The 21211-nt window shown below is 36.7% G+C and overlaps 1 protein-coding gene across 1 annotated transcript; it reads right to left on the bottom strand.

Moving 5' to 3' along the window:
- Positions 1-3054: 3054 nt before the first annotated feature.
- Positions 3055-4483, bottom strand: LOC143576866 (uncharacterized). The gene is made up of 5 exons (XM_077060867.1): positions 4355-4483; positions 4217-4282; positions 4001-4091; positions 3212-3279; positions 3055-3117 (listed from the first exon to the last, which is right to left on the bottom strand). Exons 1-5 carry the CDS (start codon positions 4406-4408, stop codon positions 3055-3057), a joined length of 342 nt encoding a protein of 113 aa, XP_076916982.1. The 5' UTR covers positions 4409-4483.
- Between the last annotated feature and the right edge of the window lie 16728 nt (positions 4484-21211).

Below are 21211 nucleotides of genomic sequence, written 5' to 3'. Positions count from 1 at the left end.
TTTCTTTCTTCAGGACTTCTTTTCCACAAGCTTTTCCCTTTCCCAGGTATTCATCATACTATTGCTTGTACATAACAAAGTCTTGTACATACTTTGTTTCATCTGGGACATGAAAAGGCTTGAATTTGAGTCTTTCATTACAAGAGTCTGTATAATGACCATACTCATCACACTTCTTGCACCAAACCTTTCCTCTGTATTTTTCATGTTCCTTTTCTTTCTTGAATCTTTCACTTGGTATGGGTTCTTTGACTCCAATGGTCTTCTAATTCTTTAGACTATCAAAGTTGATTGAGAAAGAGACAAACTCCTCAATCTTGATGTCTTGTCTTTCAGTCTTGCTCCTTACAAACACAATTTTTTGCATATTCAGTGGTTCTTCATCTTGACTCTCTCTATGTATAATTGTCTCTTCTCATATTCTTCCATTGTTTCCACTTCTCCAATATCAAGGACTTCATGATTAGAGAAAATAGGATAAACATTGATAAAGTTTTCAACATCCACATTTTCCTTTACCCTATTTTTTTTGTTTTGCTTTATCTTCTCCAATACTACTTGGCTTGGAGGCCTTACAGCATTGTAATTTACCTTCTTCTTTTCACATATGTCAAAGGACACATGCTCTCTTTTTGTTCTTTCATTCTGTTTCTTCATTCTTGATGTGACAGGTGGATACACTACAACAAAAAGGGCTTTTTAGTACGCACAAAAGTGTCATAAAAACTATTTTATAGGACCTTTCATTTAATAGGACAAACAAGAAAAGCGTTTCATGTAAATGGGTTGTAATAAGTCTCGGAACTCAAAAAGTGTCCTGATATCCCAAATATATTTATAAAATCAATTTTATGGTCGTATAAAATATCCATTAACAACCCAAAAAGTGTCTCAATAAAAACATATTAGGACACTTTTATGATGTTTTAACATGTGCTTGCCCACCTTTAATCTTTTAATACACATACAAGCGTCCTTAAAAATTAATTTATAGGTATTTTAGTACCAAGAAAAGACTCCTAATATCCCAAATAAGATTATGAAACTAATTTTATGGTCGCATAATATATTCATTAACAACCCAAAAAGTGTCCCAATAAAAACATATTATGACACTTTTACAATGTTTTGACATGTGTTTACCTAATTGTAAACTTTTGACACACATACAAGTGTCCTTAAAAATTAACTTATAAAACCCTTATGATAGAACATTATAGTACCAAGAAAAGGGTCCTAATATCCCAAAAAAAGATTATGAAACTAAATTTTACGGTCGCATAATATGTCTATGAACAACTTAAACAGCGTCCTAAAAAACATATTACGACACTTTTACAATGTTCCAACGTTTAATAGGACAAAAATTCGAAGTCCTAACAAATCATATTATACAACCCTTTTTTAAACGTCCACACACACAATTTTACGATACGTTTATGGACATCTAAATATTGAAATAAATAAAACTTCATTATATTAAATAAGTTTGTTCATAACGAAAACACTAACCATAAATAAGTTATAACATTATCCAACATAAACTCTTGTAACATTCAACAAAAAAATTAAAAGCAATAAAAGAAACAAGCACCATAAAATCCCGAGCACCTAGACCATACATGACTGCATCACCATTTCGATCTTTACCCATTACATTAGAAAAAACATCATCTGGTCCATGATTATTGGTCGAACCCTCGGAAAGATTATAACTAAGTTGTTGCATTTGTGTCTGTATTAGATATATTAACAAAAATAAGATATGTATTTTTAACACCATGAAGAACGCATAGAAAAGATATGTATTTGAATATATAAGCATATTACTTACAATTGCATTTGCAGCTTCCTCATTTTTTGTAGTTCTTTGTTTGGAGAAGCATGCTTAATATAACACATACTACATTCATCATCCTTAATATAACACATCAATGTTCAATGTTATATATTAAAAAAAGCCTCTAGTACATAAAAAATTGACTAGTTTGTAAATGGACAAAAATTTTGTAAGTTAGCCGGTTTGTTCTGTTTGTTTTGTATTAAGCCCAAAATAATTAATAATGTTACATATGCAGTTTGGTCGGGTTTTATACAACCGGTTTCTAGTATAAACCTCAAACTAAACCATTCATCACGGTGTGCTCGAAAGTGTGTTATGGAAAAGATTATATCCATTGTGCCACCAATTTCCTTAACATATTACATGGCAGCACAACTAACACAGCAATTTAAGGATGTTCACGTTCGTTTTTGAAAAGTTTAGGTCAAATCGATAATAAGGGTTCTCTTATCATCAAAACCCAAGTACAAAACCAAGCTGTTGAAAATTATAACCGGATTAGACTAAACCATCACCAACGATTGGTTCCAGTTTGATTTCATGGTTTGGGACTTTGGGCTTGTTAAGTTCTTAAAAGATGCATAATATATAAAGTGAAAATCTATCCAAAATGCATAAGAAAGCTATTTATACATATCAAAAAATGGTCAACGACAATAGTTTCTACACAACATATATTTGCCTCATGTGCAACAAGTGGAGTTTCAAAGAAGTATTCGCCAAAAATAAACAAAATACACTACAACAAATGGAGTTTGCAAACCTGAATCAGATGTTATTGGGGCAAATCCGGGGTATTATTTGTTGGAGCTGAAGTGGAACCCTGAGCTAGTAAAATTTTCTCAAGTCCTAACATTCATAAACCAAAATATTTGATACCATGTATAGGTGATAATGTTTAGCAACTTTTGTTTCATTTATAATCAAATGGCCAAAGCAAGTTCAATATACGGGTGACCATAATGAAAAAAGTTGAATATTTGAACGAAAACAACCTTAAATTTTCTTGAAAAGAAGAAAATGATTTTGATGACGTATCAATATGATAATAATGCTATAAGCTCAAATTTTTAAAGAATCAAGTGCGTTTTTGTCAATCTTTATATTTTTAGTCGAAAGTGATACAACCAAAACAAAATACCTTCTCAAATAGCCTTTAAAGTAGTGTGAATATGTGGAAGACCATAACTAAAAAAGATGAAATAATTAAATTAGTATGAACAAGGATTCAATAAGCTTTTCCGTTGTCTTGTATTCATCACTGTCGCATGCAACTGCATAGTATCATATAATATACACAAATATTGATTTCTATAATTGCAGTAAGAAAATGAAAATAACCAATAACTAGCAAATAGTATTACATACCTTTAGTGTATGGTTGGCGCCTCTTTCAAGAACAAGGCTGCCATTTATAAAAGCATCAGTGATGATTTCTTATAAAGTTTAGGAAAAATAACACTAAAAAACTGTAATTATGAATATAAATCATGGATACTGCAAGCAGGGGCGGACCCATATAGTGTGGATCGGGGTCCCGGGACACCAATGTTTTTTAAAAATTTATTAGAAGCGGTATATTAAATTTTTTAGGACCCCATAAGATTTAATACTTGGAACCCATACTATTAATGTTGATGTGGTCTAGTGGAAAGTCCCTTGTTTTATCTTTGAAAGGTCATGGGTTCAAGTCTTACAAGGCTCAGTTTTTGGTTTTTTGTGTTAATTTTTAGTGTTAATCAATCATTTGATTGCTAATGTTGCAATGATAACTTTGGAAACATTCAAACACCTCTAAAATACATATCATTGTTTTCAACTTTATGCATGGTTTTCTTTAGAAACATTCAAACACTTTAAAATATCAGTTTTATTTTTTACTAGTTTAAGTTAATGGTTTTCAACACATGCTTATGAAAGGGTGGATCTAGGTTCTATCTCAAAAATGTTTAAGAAAGGTAAAACAAAGTGTTTATGTGTCAACCCGACCCATTTTGACCCGTTCAGGTAGTGATGATTGAAAAGAAAGTTTTATTATGATATTGTTTTTTATTATGTTCTTCGCCTCGACCCGACCTGAACAACGACCGACCCGAAAAATTTGAACACCGAAAATATGGGACCCCATTGGCAAAAAATCCTGGGTCCGCCACTGACTGCAAGCATGCAAAAGTCTTTCCTTACCACCTATTATTTCAACAGGAGCATAGAGAACGCGGGCCTTTTCAACTGAACCTTTCATGAGTTCCTAGAAGTAGAAAGAATGAACTAATATAGGTACGAAAAAACATTCTCACTTCAAATCGCAATGATCATTTAAACACACATCCAACAACCAATATAACTTATAAATGTTAACTGCAAGATTCGTACCAGTCCGTTAAGTTTAATAGCTAGAGGTCGGCCATCTAATGCATCCACTACTTCTGCTTCAATTTCCTGAGTAGTAATATCGTAACAGAACAGTTAAGCATTTTAGTCAACCAAGAAAGTTTGACCAACTGAACCGACCTTAAATATCTTAACAGCAACACTGACTCTTTCCTTGTTCCACAACTTCAGCATGAGCACAGTTAAGTGAAATGCCTTTGGATTAATAAAGATGGATTTGTCTATTCCCAGTTCTGTTGTAAGCAAAATATTGGATATTGAAAATTACATATAATAAATGATAGCTCGAGCCTAAAAGAGTAAACTTGTCAAAAGTTAAACCATAGTGTATTTTTAATACATACAATTGTCTTTTATTCAAAAAAAAAAAATATCGTTATTGAGATAGTATATTAACTTTCATAATCATACTTGACACACTAACTGTTCATAAAAAAATAATAATTGTTGGAAAAGAAGTGTTTCGGGCCAACCCAACCCACCGATTTGCCAAATTTGATGAAAGTGTTTTGGGTCAATCCAGCCTGACCCATACCTAGACAAGTAGACTAACGACCGCTCTGATCCAACACTAGAATTGAATCTCATCTCCCAAAACATGGAAACACGAATCAATGGATGGTTGATGCTACTTGCATGTCGCGTTTCTTAGTGAAACAATTGATAAAAATGCTAATTCGGTAGTTGAATGGATGTAAGACGTTTTAGGGATTGATATACCTAATTGGGTTATCAATCATCTGGTTCCATTTATTAGGCGGTTCAAGTTTAATATACTAACTATATTTAATATTTAATCTTTAACTATACACTATATCATAAATCATTTGAGAAAGACATTATTATAACATATTTTAATTTAAAATTGTTACAAGTTTTGATGTATCTATATCTATACTATCTATCTACTATAATACGTATATACGAAATCTTTAAAAGTTCTCTGGTTGCTTCCTAAAATCTCTCAAGCTACCAGATTACATTATTTGTAAATAGAGGTTTTTCATGCTTTTGATCTGAATTTACGGGTATATGTCTCACTAAACCTATATATTCCTTAAATGAGTTATAACATATCATAAAAATAACAAGTTAATCTCACCAAATATTTACCAAATATTTGATATGAAAATCCTATAAAGTATAGATATACTAAATATTAATATATGGTGTTTTTAAAAAAAGATATATATTATCCATAATTAAAAAAAACAATTTTATAGTAAAAAAACAAATGGGTAATGGGTCTCATTAAATCCAAATAGTTTTTAAATCGTGTTATAACATCTCATTTATTTGTGGAACCCTTTCATCATTAAACATTAAGTATATTATTAACTTTTGTACGCTAAATATAATTAAAATTCAAAAAATATATAAATATGATAATAGAATAATGAAAACCCCCCGTAATACGGGGGATAAAAGTTAGTATATAATACATGAGACATGACAAATTAAGATCGTACATTTACAAGGATTTAAGTCCATCACCTTATTTTGTAAGCGGTATACCATACCACTAGTGTATTATTTGTCATTGATGATACTGCTGTATTTTCGTCATTCATGATTAGTCATGGATAACTAGTGTTTAAATAGGCATTGATGGCCGGTTAGACTGTACAAATATGACTAATGATATGTTGGTATGGTGGTAAACACGTGTGTTGTTTAGTTTCAGGTCATGAGCCCAAGATTGTTTTTTATATATATACACATCTGTCATGAAATTCAACAAAATTTCATTCCGATTTAGCTCTAAAAATTATTAAGCCCGACTCTGAAAACGTCAATGTCGTAATATAAAATGTTATGTTGAACACAATAATGTTGGTCATACATACTTCGTAAAAATTATTTCCCGTTATGATCAATATAGATATTATGACTAATTAAGACCCACTGGTAGGGCTTTCTCCGATGATTTAAATAAATCGGTCGAGCCGGAATAAAATGACCCATATAAACTAGCGAGTAACAATAAACATAGCAAATATATGGTATTAAAATTAAATACCGTAATAGGTAATGACTATCCTATGATTCATTAAGCTCTCCTAGCATTGCAAAGAAAAAAAAACATATCTTGGTCCTTGATGGCTTGAATGGTCAACCGTGGTGGAGCCAGGTGGTCAATGACGAACCAACAGTGGAGGTCGGTTGGGTTTGTCGTTCAAGTTTTGTTCGCATTTGCAAAGAAATAAAGAGCCAATTGGAAAATTCAATCATCCGTTATTACTTTTATTTTTTGGAAGGTTTTTATTTATTTTTTTTATTGAATAGCCACAATGAATAATAACTATACATGGTAATTATTGTCAAACATAAGTGCATACGACCCAATTAATTTTTTATTTCCATCTCTATAATTAAATTGAAAATCACTAAATTTTCTCTTTACTTTTCAATTAAATAGTTTTTTTTTACAGTTTTATCATTATTTTTTCTCTTTCCTCTAATTACAATTACTTTCAAAAAGTCTTAAAAAATTATGAAGTGTGAACATTATCTTTTTCTTAAAATTCTTCATTATCGGTACATTTTATCTCTAATATACTCATAACTATTCACAAAAACGATTAACGAGTGAAAATGCTCCACTCTAAAATGAAAGGACATTTAGCCATGTATGCTCTTTAAATTGATGCCATCTACCCTAGTGGATGTAAAAGATCGTAAAGTTTGATTAGAGTTACAAAATTGATGTATAAGTTTATAAGCAAAACGTCCACGTACATCAATTCTATCACTTTTTGTTTATTTATTATAGATAGATATAACACTTTATTTATATACTTATAACATAAAATAATACAAAATATATTTTCTATCGTATTTAAGTTTATATTTTATATATCTGACATATTTTAATTAATAAATACTAAATTAGTTTTATGTTAGTTTATTTGTTTCTTTAATCATTTATTATCTAAAATTTATAAATGCTCTCTTAATTATTCAATTTCCCTCTCACTCTCAAGATTCTCTCCCAAATTTTTTCAAGATTCCCTCCCAAATTTCCCTTTAGCGTCAAGTCATATCTATGGCTAACTTACCAAGCCAAATTTTGTCTCTCTTAAAGCATTTACATGTGCAAAAATGGAGTGTTAGTGTTTTCTTTGTACCAAACCAAAGGCCTGCGATCGACTTCACAGTTTCAAAATCTCAAATATCATGTCGCTGAAGATGGCCTTAAATCTAAGGAGATGTAAGCAATATAATAAAAAGGGGTTATTTTGTTAATAACGATATTTGTATTGCAATTGTGAATAAGTTACTTTAGAGTTAAATGTGATAAAATGTGTATAAAGTTATGGCACATACAAAGTGAAACTAAAAATTCAAAATTTACATGACACAAATGATATATGCCACTATAAATGTTGCCAAGAAAATATGGCATACATAAAGTGTCATTACATACCTAACTTTTAATTGTACAAATGCTAAATGCCACTAAAAGTGTGTACCAATCAATTATAACATACAAAAAGTGCTATATGTAAAGGTTAAAATTATAAGACCAAAGTGTCAAGTGTCATATTAAGTTATGTTGTTATAAAATTCTAGCAAATAAGCGTCCTATAAAACATATGTTTTATGACTACAATATCAAGTGTCCTATTACGGTGTATTATAATAACACCACAATGATTAAGCGTCCTATAAAGGTCAAGTTATAAGACTCAAGTGTCAGGTGTCCTGTTAAGTTATGTTATAATAAAACTTTAGCGAATAAGCGTTCTATAAACCAGATGTTTTTTGACTAAAATATCATATGTCCTATCATGGTGTATTATAATAACACCACAATGATTATGCATCTTATAAAGGTTAAAGTTATATGACCATAGTGTAAAATGTCCTATTAAGTTACGTTCTTATATGACTTCGACTAGAAAGGGTCCTATAACACCGAATGTCTGGTCCCTTGATTTCAGCTAGATCTTACTTAATCATGTCATAACTCACACAAATAGATGTGTCGACAAGAGAGTTAATGACGGGTTGCTATATTTAGAAAGATGACCGTTTGTTAAAGGCGGAATCAATAACAAACATACGGTTGCTTAATCAATATTAAAAGGTAACCAACACAAACAAGATTCACTCAAAAGATTTACATTCATATAACATTTATCATACAAATTGGATAATTGATTTAGGGTTTCTTGAAGGAGAGTTTTTTTCGTACGTATCCTAGGACAGCCGTCACTTTCAAGAAAATATTCTTTCTTATCCAAAAGTGTAAAGGCTAAAATCTGTCCTCTTCTTTGCGGCATGCCCTAAAACATTCTATTTATAAGCCTGCCATCCTAGGACAACTGTCATTCCTTCTAGAAACCCCAAACGTAAATACATATTCACATTACATAATTAGAAAATATTCTAAGTGTAAAACAAGTCTTCCGGGTAGGCTTTGCATCAATCTTTATTTTCCGAGTACGCTGTGTACTCTGCCATCCTTCAAGACTTGGTAACATAGAAGAGTGCCCGGGATCAGTTTCCGGGTAGACTTTACTTGAAGAGTATTTTACCAAGTAAAATACTCACCGGGTAGACTTCAGTGTTCTTGACTTTGCCAGACTTTGCCCGACAAACCCTTACAAGCAACCTTGTTCTTCAATGGTCCATTTCAACTCCTTGCTATAAAATAACTTATTAGCAAAGTGTACTCGGGAGTACTGTTCCTTGCTTGAGTTGAACCTTACCCGATGTTACTTAATGATATTCATCTAAATCATCAAGCTTGTTCGGACCACTATAATTAATGAATACCTTTCCCGGTCTTCCAATCACTTGGCTTCATTGACTTGGTTAACCAAAAGCTTACTCGGGAGTGAACCTTACTTGGCTATGAAGAACAGACTTGCTTGATAAAGTGAACCATGCCCGGATCTACATAAACTAGTGAACCTTGCCCGGCTATGCACTAATTTGCAAACCCTGTTTGGATATCCACTAAAGAAGACTTCTTGAAGATAACCTTGCCCGATAGAAAAAATATCATACCCGGCTAAGTAAAAGCTTGCTCGGAGGTCTAAGGTGTGTCCGGATCCATACTTAGCGAATTATCAGGAGGTTGAGAAGATTCCAATCTTCCATATAATTCACTTTGGTAAAATCTTTGACTCAACACCGAACATTTATGACTTAACTACAAAGTGTCATATTAAGTTATGTTATAATAAGACCTTCAGTGATAAAGTGTCCTATTACATTACCAAATAATGGGACACCAACAACTACATGTATTATAGATTACTTTACTATGATTTACATTTTAAGTGTCTTATTAAGTTATATGATAATACGATCCCAAAAAATCATCCATCCTATTAAATAACTTTTTAGGACACCGGTTCTGTAGCGTATATTGTAAAGGATCCCAAATGTTCATTTGTCCTATTAAATAGATTTTAGGACCCTATTTTACAAGCGTCCCACACAAAAGGTCCTAAAAATCCCTTTTTGTTGTAGTGATACATTGGAAGTTTGTCAGTGGATTATGGTTTCTTCTATTTTCTTCCTTTTTCAACAGCTTTGATTTCCTCATAAGTGATTTGATCACTTAAATCACGTAAGTCATCTTGATTCAAATCAATTGAATCAAAGTCATCTTCAGAGACTTGAATTCCAATTGACTTTTCTTCTTTCAAATCTTTTTCACAACAAAGTCTCCTTTTTCACTCACCTCAACATTCTTATACAAATCCACAAGTTCTTCTTTGTCTTGAAAAACATCTTTGAATTGTTGTAGATATGCATTTCTTTTTTCTTTATCAACTTTTGGCATAAAGTTGTTGTTGAAATGTGGTGGTACTGCTTTGTACTTGTCTTCTTCCTTAACTTGGTTTAAAATTCCACAGATGTTTCTAGTGGAAACCAAGTTCTTCAAGAATTCATTGTCAACTTGCAACTTAGTGTTTTGCACCTTCTCTTCTATAATCATTTTCTTCAATCCATTTATTTCAGTTGTGAACCTTATCTCAGCTCTGTAACTGTTTACACAGTCTTCTTCCAAACTTTTCATCCTTTCTTCACTTATGATACTTTGTTTCTTAAAAAACTCACTTTCCAGCTTGCCTACTTTCATTTTCAAATCATTGATAACTTCAGTTAAATCAATAGCAGGAGCAGAATGAACCTGAGAAGATGATCCAATTTGTTTCTCAATTATGGCCATGAATGCCACATTTGCTTTCTTGGTATCATCTGCAATGTCTTCTTCATGATTGCTACAATCAAAGTTACCCTTATGTTGTGTAGTTACAACAACATTTCCTTGATTTCTGATCTGATTTTGGTTGGCTGGAATAGTGTTGTTTGGAACATTTTGAAGGTTTTGGTTGTTGTTTCTCTGAAAACCTTGATTCTGAGGCACTCCTTGATCATGATTGTTCATTTGAGGCAGAAAGTTGTTGAAGTTAGGATTATAGTTGTTGGGATTGTTGTTAAATTTGTTGTTTAAGTTGTTGTTGTTGGGTCTTTGCTGATTCTGTTGATATTAAGGCTGCTGATTTCTCGGTTGGTTTTAAAATTGGTTCATTTGAAAGTTTCTTGGCATGTTACACTCTCTTGCAAAATGTCCAGGCTATTGACAATTATAGCAAATGGCTTTTGACTTATCAAAACCAATTCTTTCATTAGGCCCTGATTGGAGTGACCTACCAGTCCTGTTGTAAAGCCTCTTGCTTCTAAGAGCCAACATGGCTGCTTGCCACTTAAAATCCATGTCCTACAAATCATCAACATCTATTTGCTCAAAATCATCTTGTATAACACTTATGTGAATCAAATTCTTTGCAACAAATGCATTATATGATTCTGTAAACATTGAAAGCAAGGCATGTGTTTCACTGCCTTGACCATGTCCACCACTAGTATGAGGTACATTCCCACTTGCCATTGAGGCAGAATCAGTGTCATCAATCAGTTGCACATTGAATCTTTGCTGGTTTCCAAGATTACTTGTGCTACCACCAACAAAGGCTTTTGGAGTGTCAGTACTATGCTCAACTGGTTCTTCAATAATAGGAATCTGATGTTGATTCTTGGTGGTCAAATTACCCATAGGTGCAATCAATGCATTTGAAATATTGAAGCAGGGTCTTTCCTCCTTAATCATCTCATTCTCTATCATCTCTATCTCTACAGCTTGAAGGAAGCACACTACATCATCCAATTTCAAGTCATTGAAGTTGTGCTTCTGTAGGATTAATTTGCAGGCAGTGTACCATTCCTTTGGCATAGAGTTGAGCAGCTTGGTATTCAGGTCAAAGTCAGTCATGACATAGTCTGTGGTTCTAAGATCATTCACTATTGCCAGGAACCTTTCAAGAATAGATTTCAACCATTCTCCTTCTTTATACTTAAATCTTTCTAGCTGCTGCTTCAATCTTTGCTTCTTAATGTTTTTGAGCTCAACATTTCCATCAAACATTTCAAGTATTGCATCATACATTGCCTTGGCATTGGGATGATGTGCAACCTTGGTAAGTATTTCCTAAGACAGACCAAGCTTTAACATAGCTAAAGTCTTATCATCTACTTTTCTCATTCTTTCTCTCACAGCAGCAGTTGCAGCTGTATTTGCACCTTCCTCTTCAGTGCCTTGTGGACCATTCTTGATGGAGTTCCACATATCAACATAATTATAGCAAACGGCTGCTTCAAACAAAACCTTCCATTTTGTGAAATTTTCCTGTCCATACAGTCTAGGAATCTTGTTAGTAGACACTTCTTGTTCCTCGTAACTAGACATTTTGAGAAATCAAAAGTAGTTTCTTTGTAAAAACAGATTTAAAAAATATTCAGATCTGAAAACCGGTTGTTCAGATCTGATGTGTCCGATGCGATTAGAACAAGATTTATATATAAAAATTAAAGCTTTAAACATAATAAGGAAGAGAAAACACCAAATGATTGTAGATCTGGAAGAAAAATGAAGAACACAGCTGCTGACGTCACTTTTTAATGGAACAGTGGTCTGCTTACGTCATCTTTCTTCAAATCTTCAATCAGCAACAATCTTTCCAAAATAGCAGCAACAAGATCTGATACCACTTGTCAGGTCCCCGATTTCAGCTGGATCTTACTCAAATCATGCCATAACTCACACAAATAGATGTGTCGAAAAGAGAGTTAATGACGAGTTGCTATATTTAGAAAGATTACCGTTTGTTAAAGGCGGAATCAATAACAAACAGGGTATTTGCAATTAGTAATCAAAGGTAACTAACACACTCCAGATTCACTTAAAAGATTTACATTTATATAACATTCATCATACAAAGGTAATCGATTTAGGGTTACTCGAGGGAAAGTTTTATCCGTACTATCCTAAGACAGCCGTCACACTCAATAATATTCTTTCTGAATTAATGAGTTTGTCTGCCTTAGGAGGCGTATCCTAAATTATTCATTTTATAGGTCTGACACCTCCTTTACAGCTGTCATTCCTTCTAGAAACCCCAAATGTAAATACATATTCAAATTACATAATCAGAAATATTCTAAGTGTAAAACAAGTCTTCCGGGTAGGCTGTGTACTCTGCCATCCTTCAGAACTTGGCAACATAGAATTGTGCACGGGATCAGTTTCCGGGTAGACTTTACCTGAAGAGTATTTTACCAAGTAAAATACTCGCCGGGTAGACTTCAATCTTCTTGACTTTGCCAGACTTTTCCCGACAAACCCTTACGAAGAACCTTGTTCTTCAATGGTCCATTCAACTCTGCTAGAAAATAACTTAGTAGCAAAGTGTGCTTGGTAGCACTGTTCCTTGCTTGAGTTGAACCTTGCCCGATATTACTTAAAGATATTCCATTAAATCATCAAGCTTGCTTGGACCACTATTATTAATGCATTATAGCAGGTACTAGAAAGTTGGAAAACCAAAAGAACGTTTTTGTTAAATTTATAACGAAAGGGCATTTTTGGAAACCGGTTATTTCTCAAAAACTGAAAGTATAAGATTGAGATTTTCAAACAAAGGCTTATGAGTTCAAATGGCTAGATAAAAGCTATAAATGTTTAAAGGGAAAATGTATTTACAAAACGGTCCCGTTTGCATGCTTAAACTCATTGTTTCATTTGAAACCGAAAACGAGCCGGCTTTTAAAGACTGAACTACTAGAGAAATATAAAATGGATATTTTTCCAGAATTTATATGATTTACTATAATTTTATAAACCATTTTCAATATTCACAACACCTATTTTTGTTAAGAAATAGCGTTTAAAAATCGAGTTATGGTAAAAACGACGTAGCCCGAACGAGCATTTTAAAAATATAAACTTTTCATTTTTCTAAATTTTAACAGTAAGTATAAGTTAATAAAACCATGATTTTAGTGTTACTTATTATACAAAATCTATCTAAGCCAAAATAAATGTTAAACGAAGGTACGAGGACTAAAACCGTATAGCCCAAAAATTTCTAAGATATCAGACCTGAAAATAACTCAATTTTATGATATATATATAATTCTGGAAATGACAAGTTTCAGTTACAAAAGTATTCATTTATTTAAACTATTCTTTCAAGACATTTCGTTAAAAACTGACAATACCGTTGATAACTGTAACGCCCTGAAATTCGATTGGTAAACTAGGATCGTGAAATCATCGGAAACTATAGACTTTGGGATTCTGGACGATAAGTTCGGAACCCATATCATTGGAAAAATCTGCTTTTATCATTTAAAATGTTTATTTTATAAAACGACATTTACGCCTGAAAAATATTAATTTTTATGCTTTCGAAAAATTAAATATTCTTATTTAAAAAGATTTCAAATAATTATTCGGAAAATGGTTTTATAAAAGTTTTGCTGAAAAAGTTTTAGTTTGTTTAAAAACTTATGAACTCGACTAGTCTTGACCCGTCGGTAGCCTAAACCCGAACCCGAGTCACCCGAGTATTTAAGCGGAAAATCAAGTATTCTTACACCATCTCTTTCATTTCCACCAACACTTCCCACCCAAACACTCTCATTCTAGAGAGAGAAACTAGAGAGAGAAAGTCTTCAAACTTCAAATCCGAGTCCACAAATCTGTTTGTTGTTGTTCTTGGTAAGATCTTCTTGAAAATCATCCATTTTCATAACCATTTTCGGCCTCAAATCGAGCAAAAACACCCATTTTCGTTTCTTGAGTTTTCGGGTCAAAAACCGTCTTGTTTTGGTGTCAAAATGCAGGCTTTTGTGTTTAAAATCACTGGGAATCGATAGTCCCTTCAATCCCGAGCATTTCCATGTCAAAAACTTCGATTTTGGGTCAAAAATCTGGAAAATCTGAAAAACCCGTAGTTTTCTCCGTCGCCCAGCTTGAAGGAGTCGAATCAGACTCATTCGATCGAATCAGTCGATCAAATCAGCCCATTCGATCGAACCAGTCGATCGAACCAGTCCGGTCGACCGAATAGGAAAGCAACCGAATGGTCTCCAACTCATTCGACCGAATGAGTTTCGTATTCGATCGAACGAGTGTCTATTCGATCGAACAAGTTCCATGTTCGACCGAACGAGTTTTCCCAACTGGTTCGACCAAATGTGTTTCTAGTTCGATCGAGTGTGCCTCAGATTCGATCGAATGTGTGTCTATTCGATCGAATGTGTGTCTATTCGATCGAATGTGTGTCTATTCGATCGAACAAGTTCCTATTCGATCGAACGTGTTCCTATTCGATCGAATCAAGCCAGAACCAAGCTGTTTTCGTCTTTAAAACCCAGTTTTTGCTCGAGGTCACGTAAGCTCGTTTTCTTAGACTTATAGCACGTTGTTAACCTTATATATATGTCCAACTCTAGTGTGACACCCGGTAAATTCCCCAATCCCTTAAACTAAGTAATCAACCTAATAATTAGGTGATTGTAAATATTATGCGCGCCGTGTTAGTCAGCGCGTGCATTTGTTATGTGCGCCCTGCGCGAGCGCGCTATGTTAAGAATCAGCGCGGGCACATTATGTGCGCCCGGCGCGAGCATATGTTAGAATCAGCGCGGGCATTTGTTTGCCCTGCGCGAGCGCGCCATGTTAGTCAGCGCGTGCATGTTATATGCGCCATGCGCGAGCGCACCATGTTAAGAACCAGCGTGGGCATATGTTATATGCGCCATGCGTGAATGTTTTGGCTTTATGTTTTCATGTAACTTAACGTTGTCTAATGGGTTGACCGTCACGCATGATGCTAAGGCGGGTGCACCCTAAATCGTTTATGCGCGTGCGGAAGGGAACTAACCTCCCCGCATGGCGGGAACATTGAGAGCTAGTTTGTCTGAAGCTCCAGGATGGAATTGACTTCAACATGACTGATCACTATGTTGAAATACCAAGACCACCTGGAGAATCTACAAATGAAACTCAAATGTCCCTAACTGCGAGAAGGTTACGCACCTACCCGCAGCAAAGAAATGTTCTACACGCAGAAAGCTATGCGCACCAAGTTATACGCGCAGAACACTTAGTCAAAATGTTCAGATTTACGGAAATTGTTCCCGCCCAAAAGAAAACAGTAACGTGTTTCAGAAAATTTCTACTTTTTACTGTGCACTGGCAAAAGCACACTGTAGCATGAACAGTCAACTATCAGCCACCCTACTTTCACCAACCACAGACCTGCATGTCCTGCAAAAATCAGAATCTTTCACCCACTCCTCCACTTTTGAATAAATAATAATACTTTCCATACTTTATCATCATCACACCTAGATATGAAAAGATTACAATCCCCTAAATCAAGGGATTGTGTCCCATTGAATTTGCCTATAAATATGTAACCTAAAATTATCACTCAACACACTTCAAACTTCTCTCTTAAAACTGAAAATCTGCCCTGAATCATCTCCCAAGCATCTATTTTGATTTTCAATTCCGTTCCTGTTACAAGGTAAGCCGAGATTATAACCTTGAGATCTACTTTTCGACCCATATATCTTGATCTTAATATACATATTTGTTATTTAATCGTATTCTAGACCTTCGATTCCGAGGCCAACACCAAGAAAACCCGAATCTCGATTAATTCCATAACAAGAACCACAGGTGAGTCTCACAGCCCCTATTTTCACTGTTTTCACTGTTTTTAAACTGTTTTCGGGGCGAGGGACACGTACTTAAATAATGATTTATCATGGTATACTTACAAGCTATGCAAGCGATTTTGTGTTTAAGTTATGTTTCATGATGAGCAATGCGAATGGTTATCTAAGGTTTTCGATGTATGTGCGCTAGAACTCGAGTAAGTGATCACTTTACCATTGGAACTCTAAGGGTAGGGACTGCTGGTTTGATCCACCCACTCGTAGGGGTCGCACCTCTTTGCATGGACGAGTGCCTAGTATGGTCATGGGGCAGTACTATGGGTTTGAGCCCGCTCGTAGGGGTCGCGCCTCTTTGCATGGACGAGCGCCTTGTTTTCCGGCACAACGTCCGCGCGTAACCCGCGGGACGGTAATATGTTATTTTAGCTCGTAGTGGCAGCGCCACTTTGCATAGACGAGCACGGTTTTTCAGAAGTGTCCGCGCGTAACCCGCGGGACGATATTACATTGTTTTAGCTCGTAGTGGCAGCGCCACTTTGCATGGACGAGCACATTTTCCTGAAACGTTCGCGCGTAACCCGCGGGACGGTATTACTTATGTTTAGCTCGTAGTGGCAGCGCCACTTTGCATAGACGAGCACAGTTCCCAGAAATGTTCGCGCGTAACCCGCGGAACGATTTTACCAGAATATATTGATAGAGCTATGTTTTACCAAGCATGTGTTTTAATGAGGCTAACAGAATTATGTTTCAGAATGATTATGATGCAATACGATTTATCAAGTTACTAAAACTTGTGAACTCACTCAGTTTATACTGATTCAAATGTTTTTACGTGTCTTTCAGGAAATAACTAGGTAGCGCATGGAGTCACACTTAGAGCACCACACGCTGAACATCTAAAACAAGCTTTTTGGAAGATTTTGGTTTTATCCCCTCGATGCGCACGGTTACCCGCCGCGCAAGGGGATATGGCGAGGAAATCTTCAGTTTTATACTTGGATGTTTTTATGTAACTTTTAAACAATGTAATGTATTAAACATTTCTTACGCAATGAAAATCTTTGAATGTTTGCAATGGCCCGTGCTTAATTATCAATCCCCACTCGCGCGCGCCCGGCTGTTTCCGCCGCTCAGGGCCGGGTGTGACAGATTGGTATCAGAGCACTGGTTATAGCGAACTAGGAAAAGAAGTTTTTAACCTAGACTATAACCTTTGGGGAATCGCATGAAAAATTTTTCAAAGAATATTTTCAAAAGAAAAATCACACACGCACTTAGGAACACGGGTCACAGTGTCTAGAGATAAGAACATTATGTGCTCTGAGTACATGCGCTAAGTTTGTTATATTTTCTTTTTATGAAAAGAATGCCTCCAACCAGAGCCAAGGGAATTACCATGACACCCGAGGAGCTCGCAGAAATAATCGCGCAGGCGATTGCAACGCATGAGGCCAGCAAGGCCGAATCTAGTCAGGGTCGCCAAGAGAACGAGACCCCAGAACCCGAATCAGGAGCCTTGGACAAAGGATGCTCCTATAAAACATTCATGGCCTGTAGGCCTTGGCCGTTCAAAGGCACCGAAGGAGCCATTGGGCTCTACAATTGGATCGACAAGATGGAGACAGTTCTCTCCATCAGCGGATGTAGTGAAAACCAGAAGGTCCTTTACGCGACCTGTATGTTCCAAGAAGCAGCTTCATCTTGGTGGAAGCTTCAAGTGAAAACATTGGGGAGAGAAGTTGCTCTCCACAAGACCTGGGAAGAATTGAAAGAAATGATGATGAGAAAGTTCTGCTCTCGCGCAGAAATTCAGAGCTTGCAACAAGAATTCTGGAACCACACCATGGTAGGAACGGATATCGATGCCTACACCAATCGTTTCAACGAGCTTTGCCAGCTGGTGCCAGACATGGCAAACACAGAAGAAAAGAAAATCGAGAGGTACATCTTTGGGTTACCTCCTGTCGTTAGAGTCCCGCTCAACGCCGCCGCACCTCCGACCTTTGACGAGGCGGTTGCGCGAGCCATCACCCTTACAAGGGATACGGTTCGTGCGGGTATGTTGACTGCTCGCTTGAACGAGCAGCGAACCTCTGACTCCAAGAGGAAATGGAACTCCCACCGAGGATCAGACTTCAAGCAACCACCGCCCAAGAAGCAGGAAAGCACAAGGGTTTACGCGATTCAAGCCGCGGAACCATCAAGGAAAGGATACAGCGGGCCTCGCCCATGGTGCAGCAAATGCAAGTACCACCACGATGGTGAGTGCACAAAAATCGAATGCGCCAAATGTGGCAGACCAGGACACAAGGCGATGAATTGTCGCATCAGAGAAGCTGGATCGAGCGACAGCTGCTACGCATGCGGGAAGCCTGGACACTTCAGTCGGGATTGCCCACAGAAAGGAAACCAAGCTCGCGGGAGAGCTTTTGTGATTGGCGCGGGTGAAGCAAAGGAAGAGCCAAATGTGGTAACCGGTACGTTTTTGCTTAACGGTCATTATGCATCTGTCTTATTTGATACTGGCGCTGACCTAAGTTTTATATCCCATGAGTTTAAAAACTCCCTGGGCTTAGCAACCAGTAGGCTAGACAAACCTTATACTATAGAACTAGCCAATGGTAGGCAGTTATGCGCGAATGAAAGGACTGAACAATGTGTATTAGTCATGGGAGGTCATGAGTTCAATATTAACTTGTTGCCAATAGATTTGGGAAGTTTCGATATTGTGGTAGGTATGGATTGGTTGGTCGAAAATCTCGCGGAGATTGTTTGTCATGAGAAGCAGGTTCGGATTCCACTGTTGAACGGAGAAACTTTGATGATTCAAGGGGAAAGAAGGGGAGTTGCGACGAAACTGATTTCGTGCCTAAAGGCGCGTAAGTGCCTAAGGAAAGGGTGCTACGCCTTCCTGGCGCATGTAGTAGAGAAAGGAGATGAGCGAAGAATTGAAGACTTACCAGTAGTGCGCGAATTTCCAGAAGTTTTTCCTGAAGATTTGCCCGGGTTACCGCCGCCGCGACAAGTCGAGTTTCGTATTGATTTGGTCCCAGGAGCTGCGCCAGTAGCTCGAGCGCCTTATCGCTTAGCTCCATCTGAGATGCAAGAGCTATCCAATCAGTTACAGGAACTATTGGATAAGGGTTTCATACGCCCAAGCTTTTCACCTTGGGGAGCTCCAGTACTGTTTGTAAAGAAGAAAGATGGTTCGTTCAGAATGTGTATTGACTACAGGGAGCTGAACAAGCTGACAGTCAAAAATCGGTACCCCTTACCGAGGATTGACGACTTATTTGACCAGTTGCAGGGATCCAGTTATTATTCGAAGATAGATCTACGGTCAGGATACCACCAACTTAGGGTCCATGAGGAAGACGCGCCAAAGACAGCCTTCCGAACCAGATATGGCCATTATGAGTTCTTAGTGATGCCTTTCGGGCTAACTAATGCGCCGGCTATATTCATGGATCTGATGAACCGTGTGTGCAAACCATACTTGGACAAGTTTGTGATTGTGTTTATAGATGATATTTTGATTTACTCTCGAACCAAGGCCGAGCATGAGCAACACCTGAGAATGATTTTGGAATTGTTAAAGAAAGAAAAGTTGTATGCGAAGTTTTCCAAGTGCGAGTTCTGGCTTAAAGAAGTTCACTTCCTCGGTCACGTTGTTAACGAGAAAGGAATTCACGTCGATCCTTCTAAGGTTAAAGCCATCGAAAACTGGGAAGCGCCAAAAACCTCAACTGAGGTGAGGCAATTCCTTGGGCTAGCTGGCTACTATCGACGCTTCATTGAGAACTTCTCCAAGATAGCTCTACCTCTGACCGCGCTAACTCAGAAAGACAGGATGTTTGTTTGGGGCGAAAACCAGGAAGCAGCGTTTCAAATGTTGAAGCAGAAGTTATGTAGTGCGCCAATTCTATCTCTGCCCGAGGGGACAGATGACATCGTTGTTTACTGCGACGCTTCACATCAGGGACTTGGATGTGTCCTTATGCAGCGAGACAAAGTCATAGCGTATGCCTCGCGCCAACTTAAGATCAATGAGAAGAACTACACAACGCATGATTTAGAACTTGGAGCTGTTGTCTTCGCGCTAAAGATTTGGCGCCATTACCTCTACGGTACGAAATGTGTAATCTTTACGGATCATAAGAGCCTCCAACATATATTCGATCAGAAGGAATTAAACATGAGGCAACGAAGATGGGTTGAATTGTTGAATGACTATGATTGCGAGATCAAGTATCATCCGGGGAAAGCGAATGTGGTAGCAGACGCGCTAAGCAGAAAGGAGCGAATAAAAACGCTACGAGTCAAGGCTCTAAGATTGACCATTCACGCAGATCTCGCTACTCGCATCCGAGAAGCTCAGCAAGAAGCCTTGAAACCAGAGTTTGTTAAAAATGAATGCCTTGGAGGTATGGTTAAAAGTTTGGAACTGAAAGAGAACGGCAATCTATATTTCGCTAACCGCATATGGGTCCCTCTCAAGGGAGGATTGCGCGAGCAAGTTTTAAACGAAGCTCACAAGACGCGGTATTCTGTACATCCTGGCGCAGACAAGATGTACCAAGATGTTAAAATGTTGTATTGGTGGCCCAATCTTAAAGGCGCCATCGCGACGTATGTCAGTAAGTGCCTGACGTGTTCGAAGGTAAAGGCTGAATACCAGAAACCATCGGGGTTGCTTCAGCAGCCAGAAATTCCCATGTGGAAGTGGGAACAAATCTCTATGGACTTCATCACCAAACTACCAAGGACACCTGGGGGTTATGACACGATATGGGTTATTGTAGATCGGCTAACTAAGTCAGCGCACTTCCTGCCGATTAAAGAAACTGATAAAATGGAAAAGTTAGCCCGACTATATATTCGAGAAGTAGTTTCAAAACATGGAGTCCCAGTGTCCATCATTTC

Source organism: Bidens hawaiensis, unplaced genomic scaffold, assembly GCF_021521415.1.
Source record: "Bidens hawaiensis isolate Kalapana, Puna unplaced genomic scaffold, B.hawaiensis_p1.1 tig00028325_1, whole genome shotgun sequence".
In the NCBI taxonomy this organism is placed as follows: Eukaryota; Viridiplantae; Streptophyta; class Magnoliopsida; order Asterales; family Asteraceae; genus Bidens; species Bidens hawaiensis.
The sequence above is the reverse complement of the archived record's forward strand: the minus strand, read 5'-3'. Positions and strand labels throughout refer to the sequence as shown.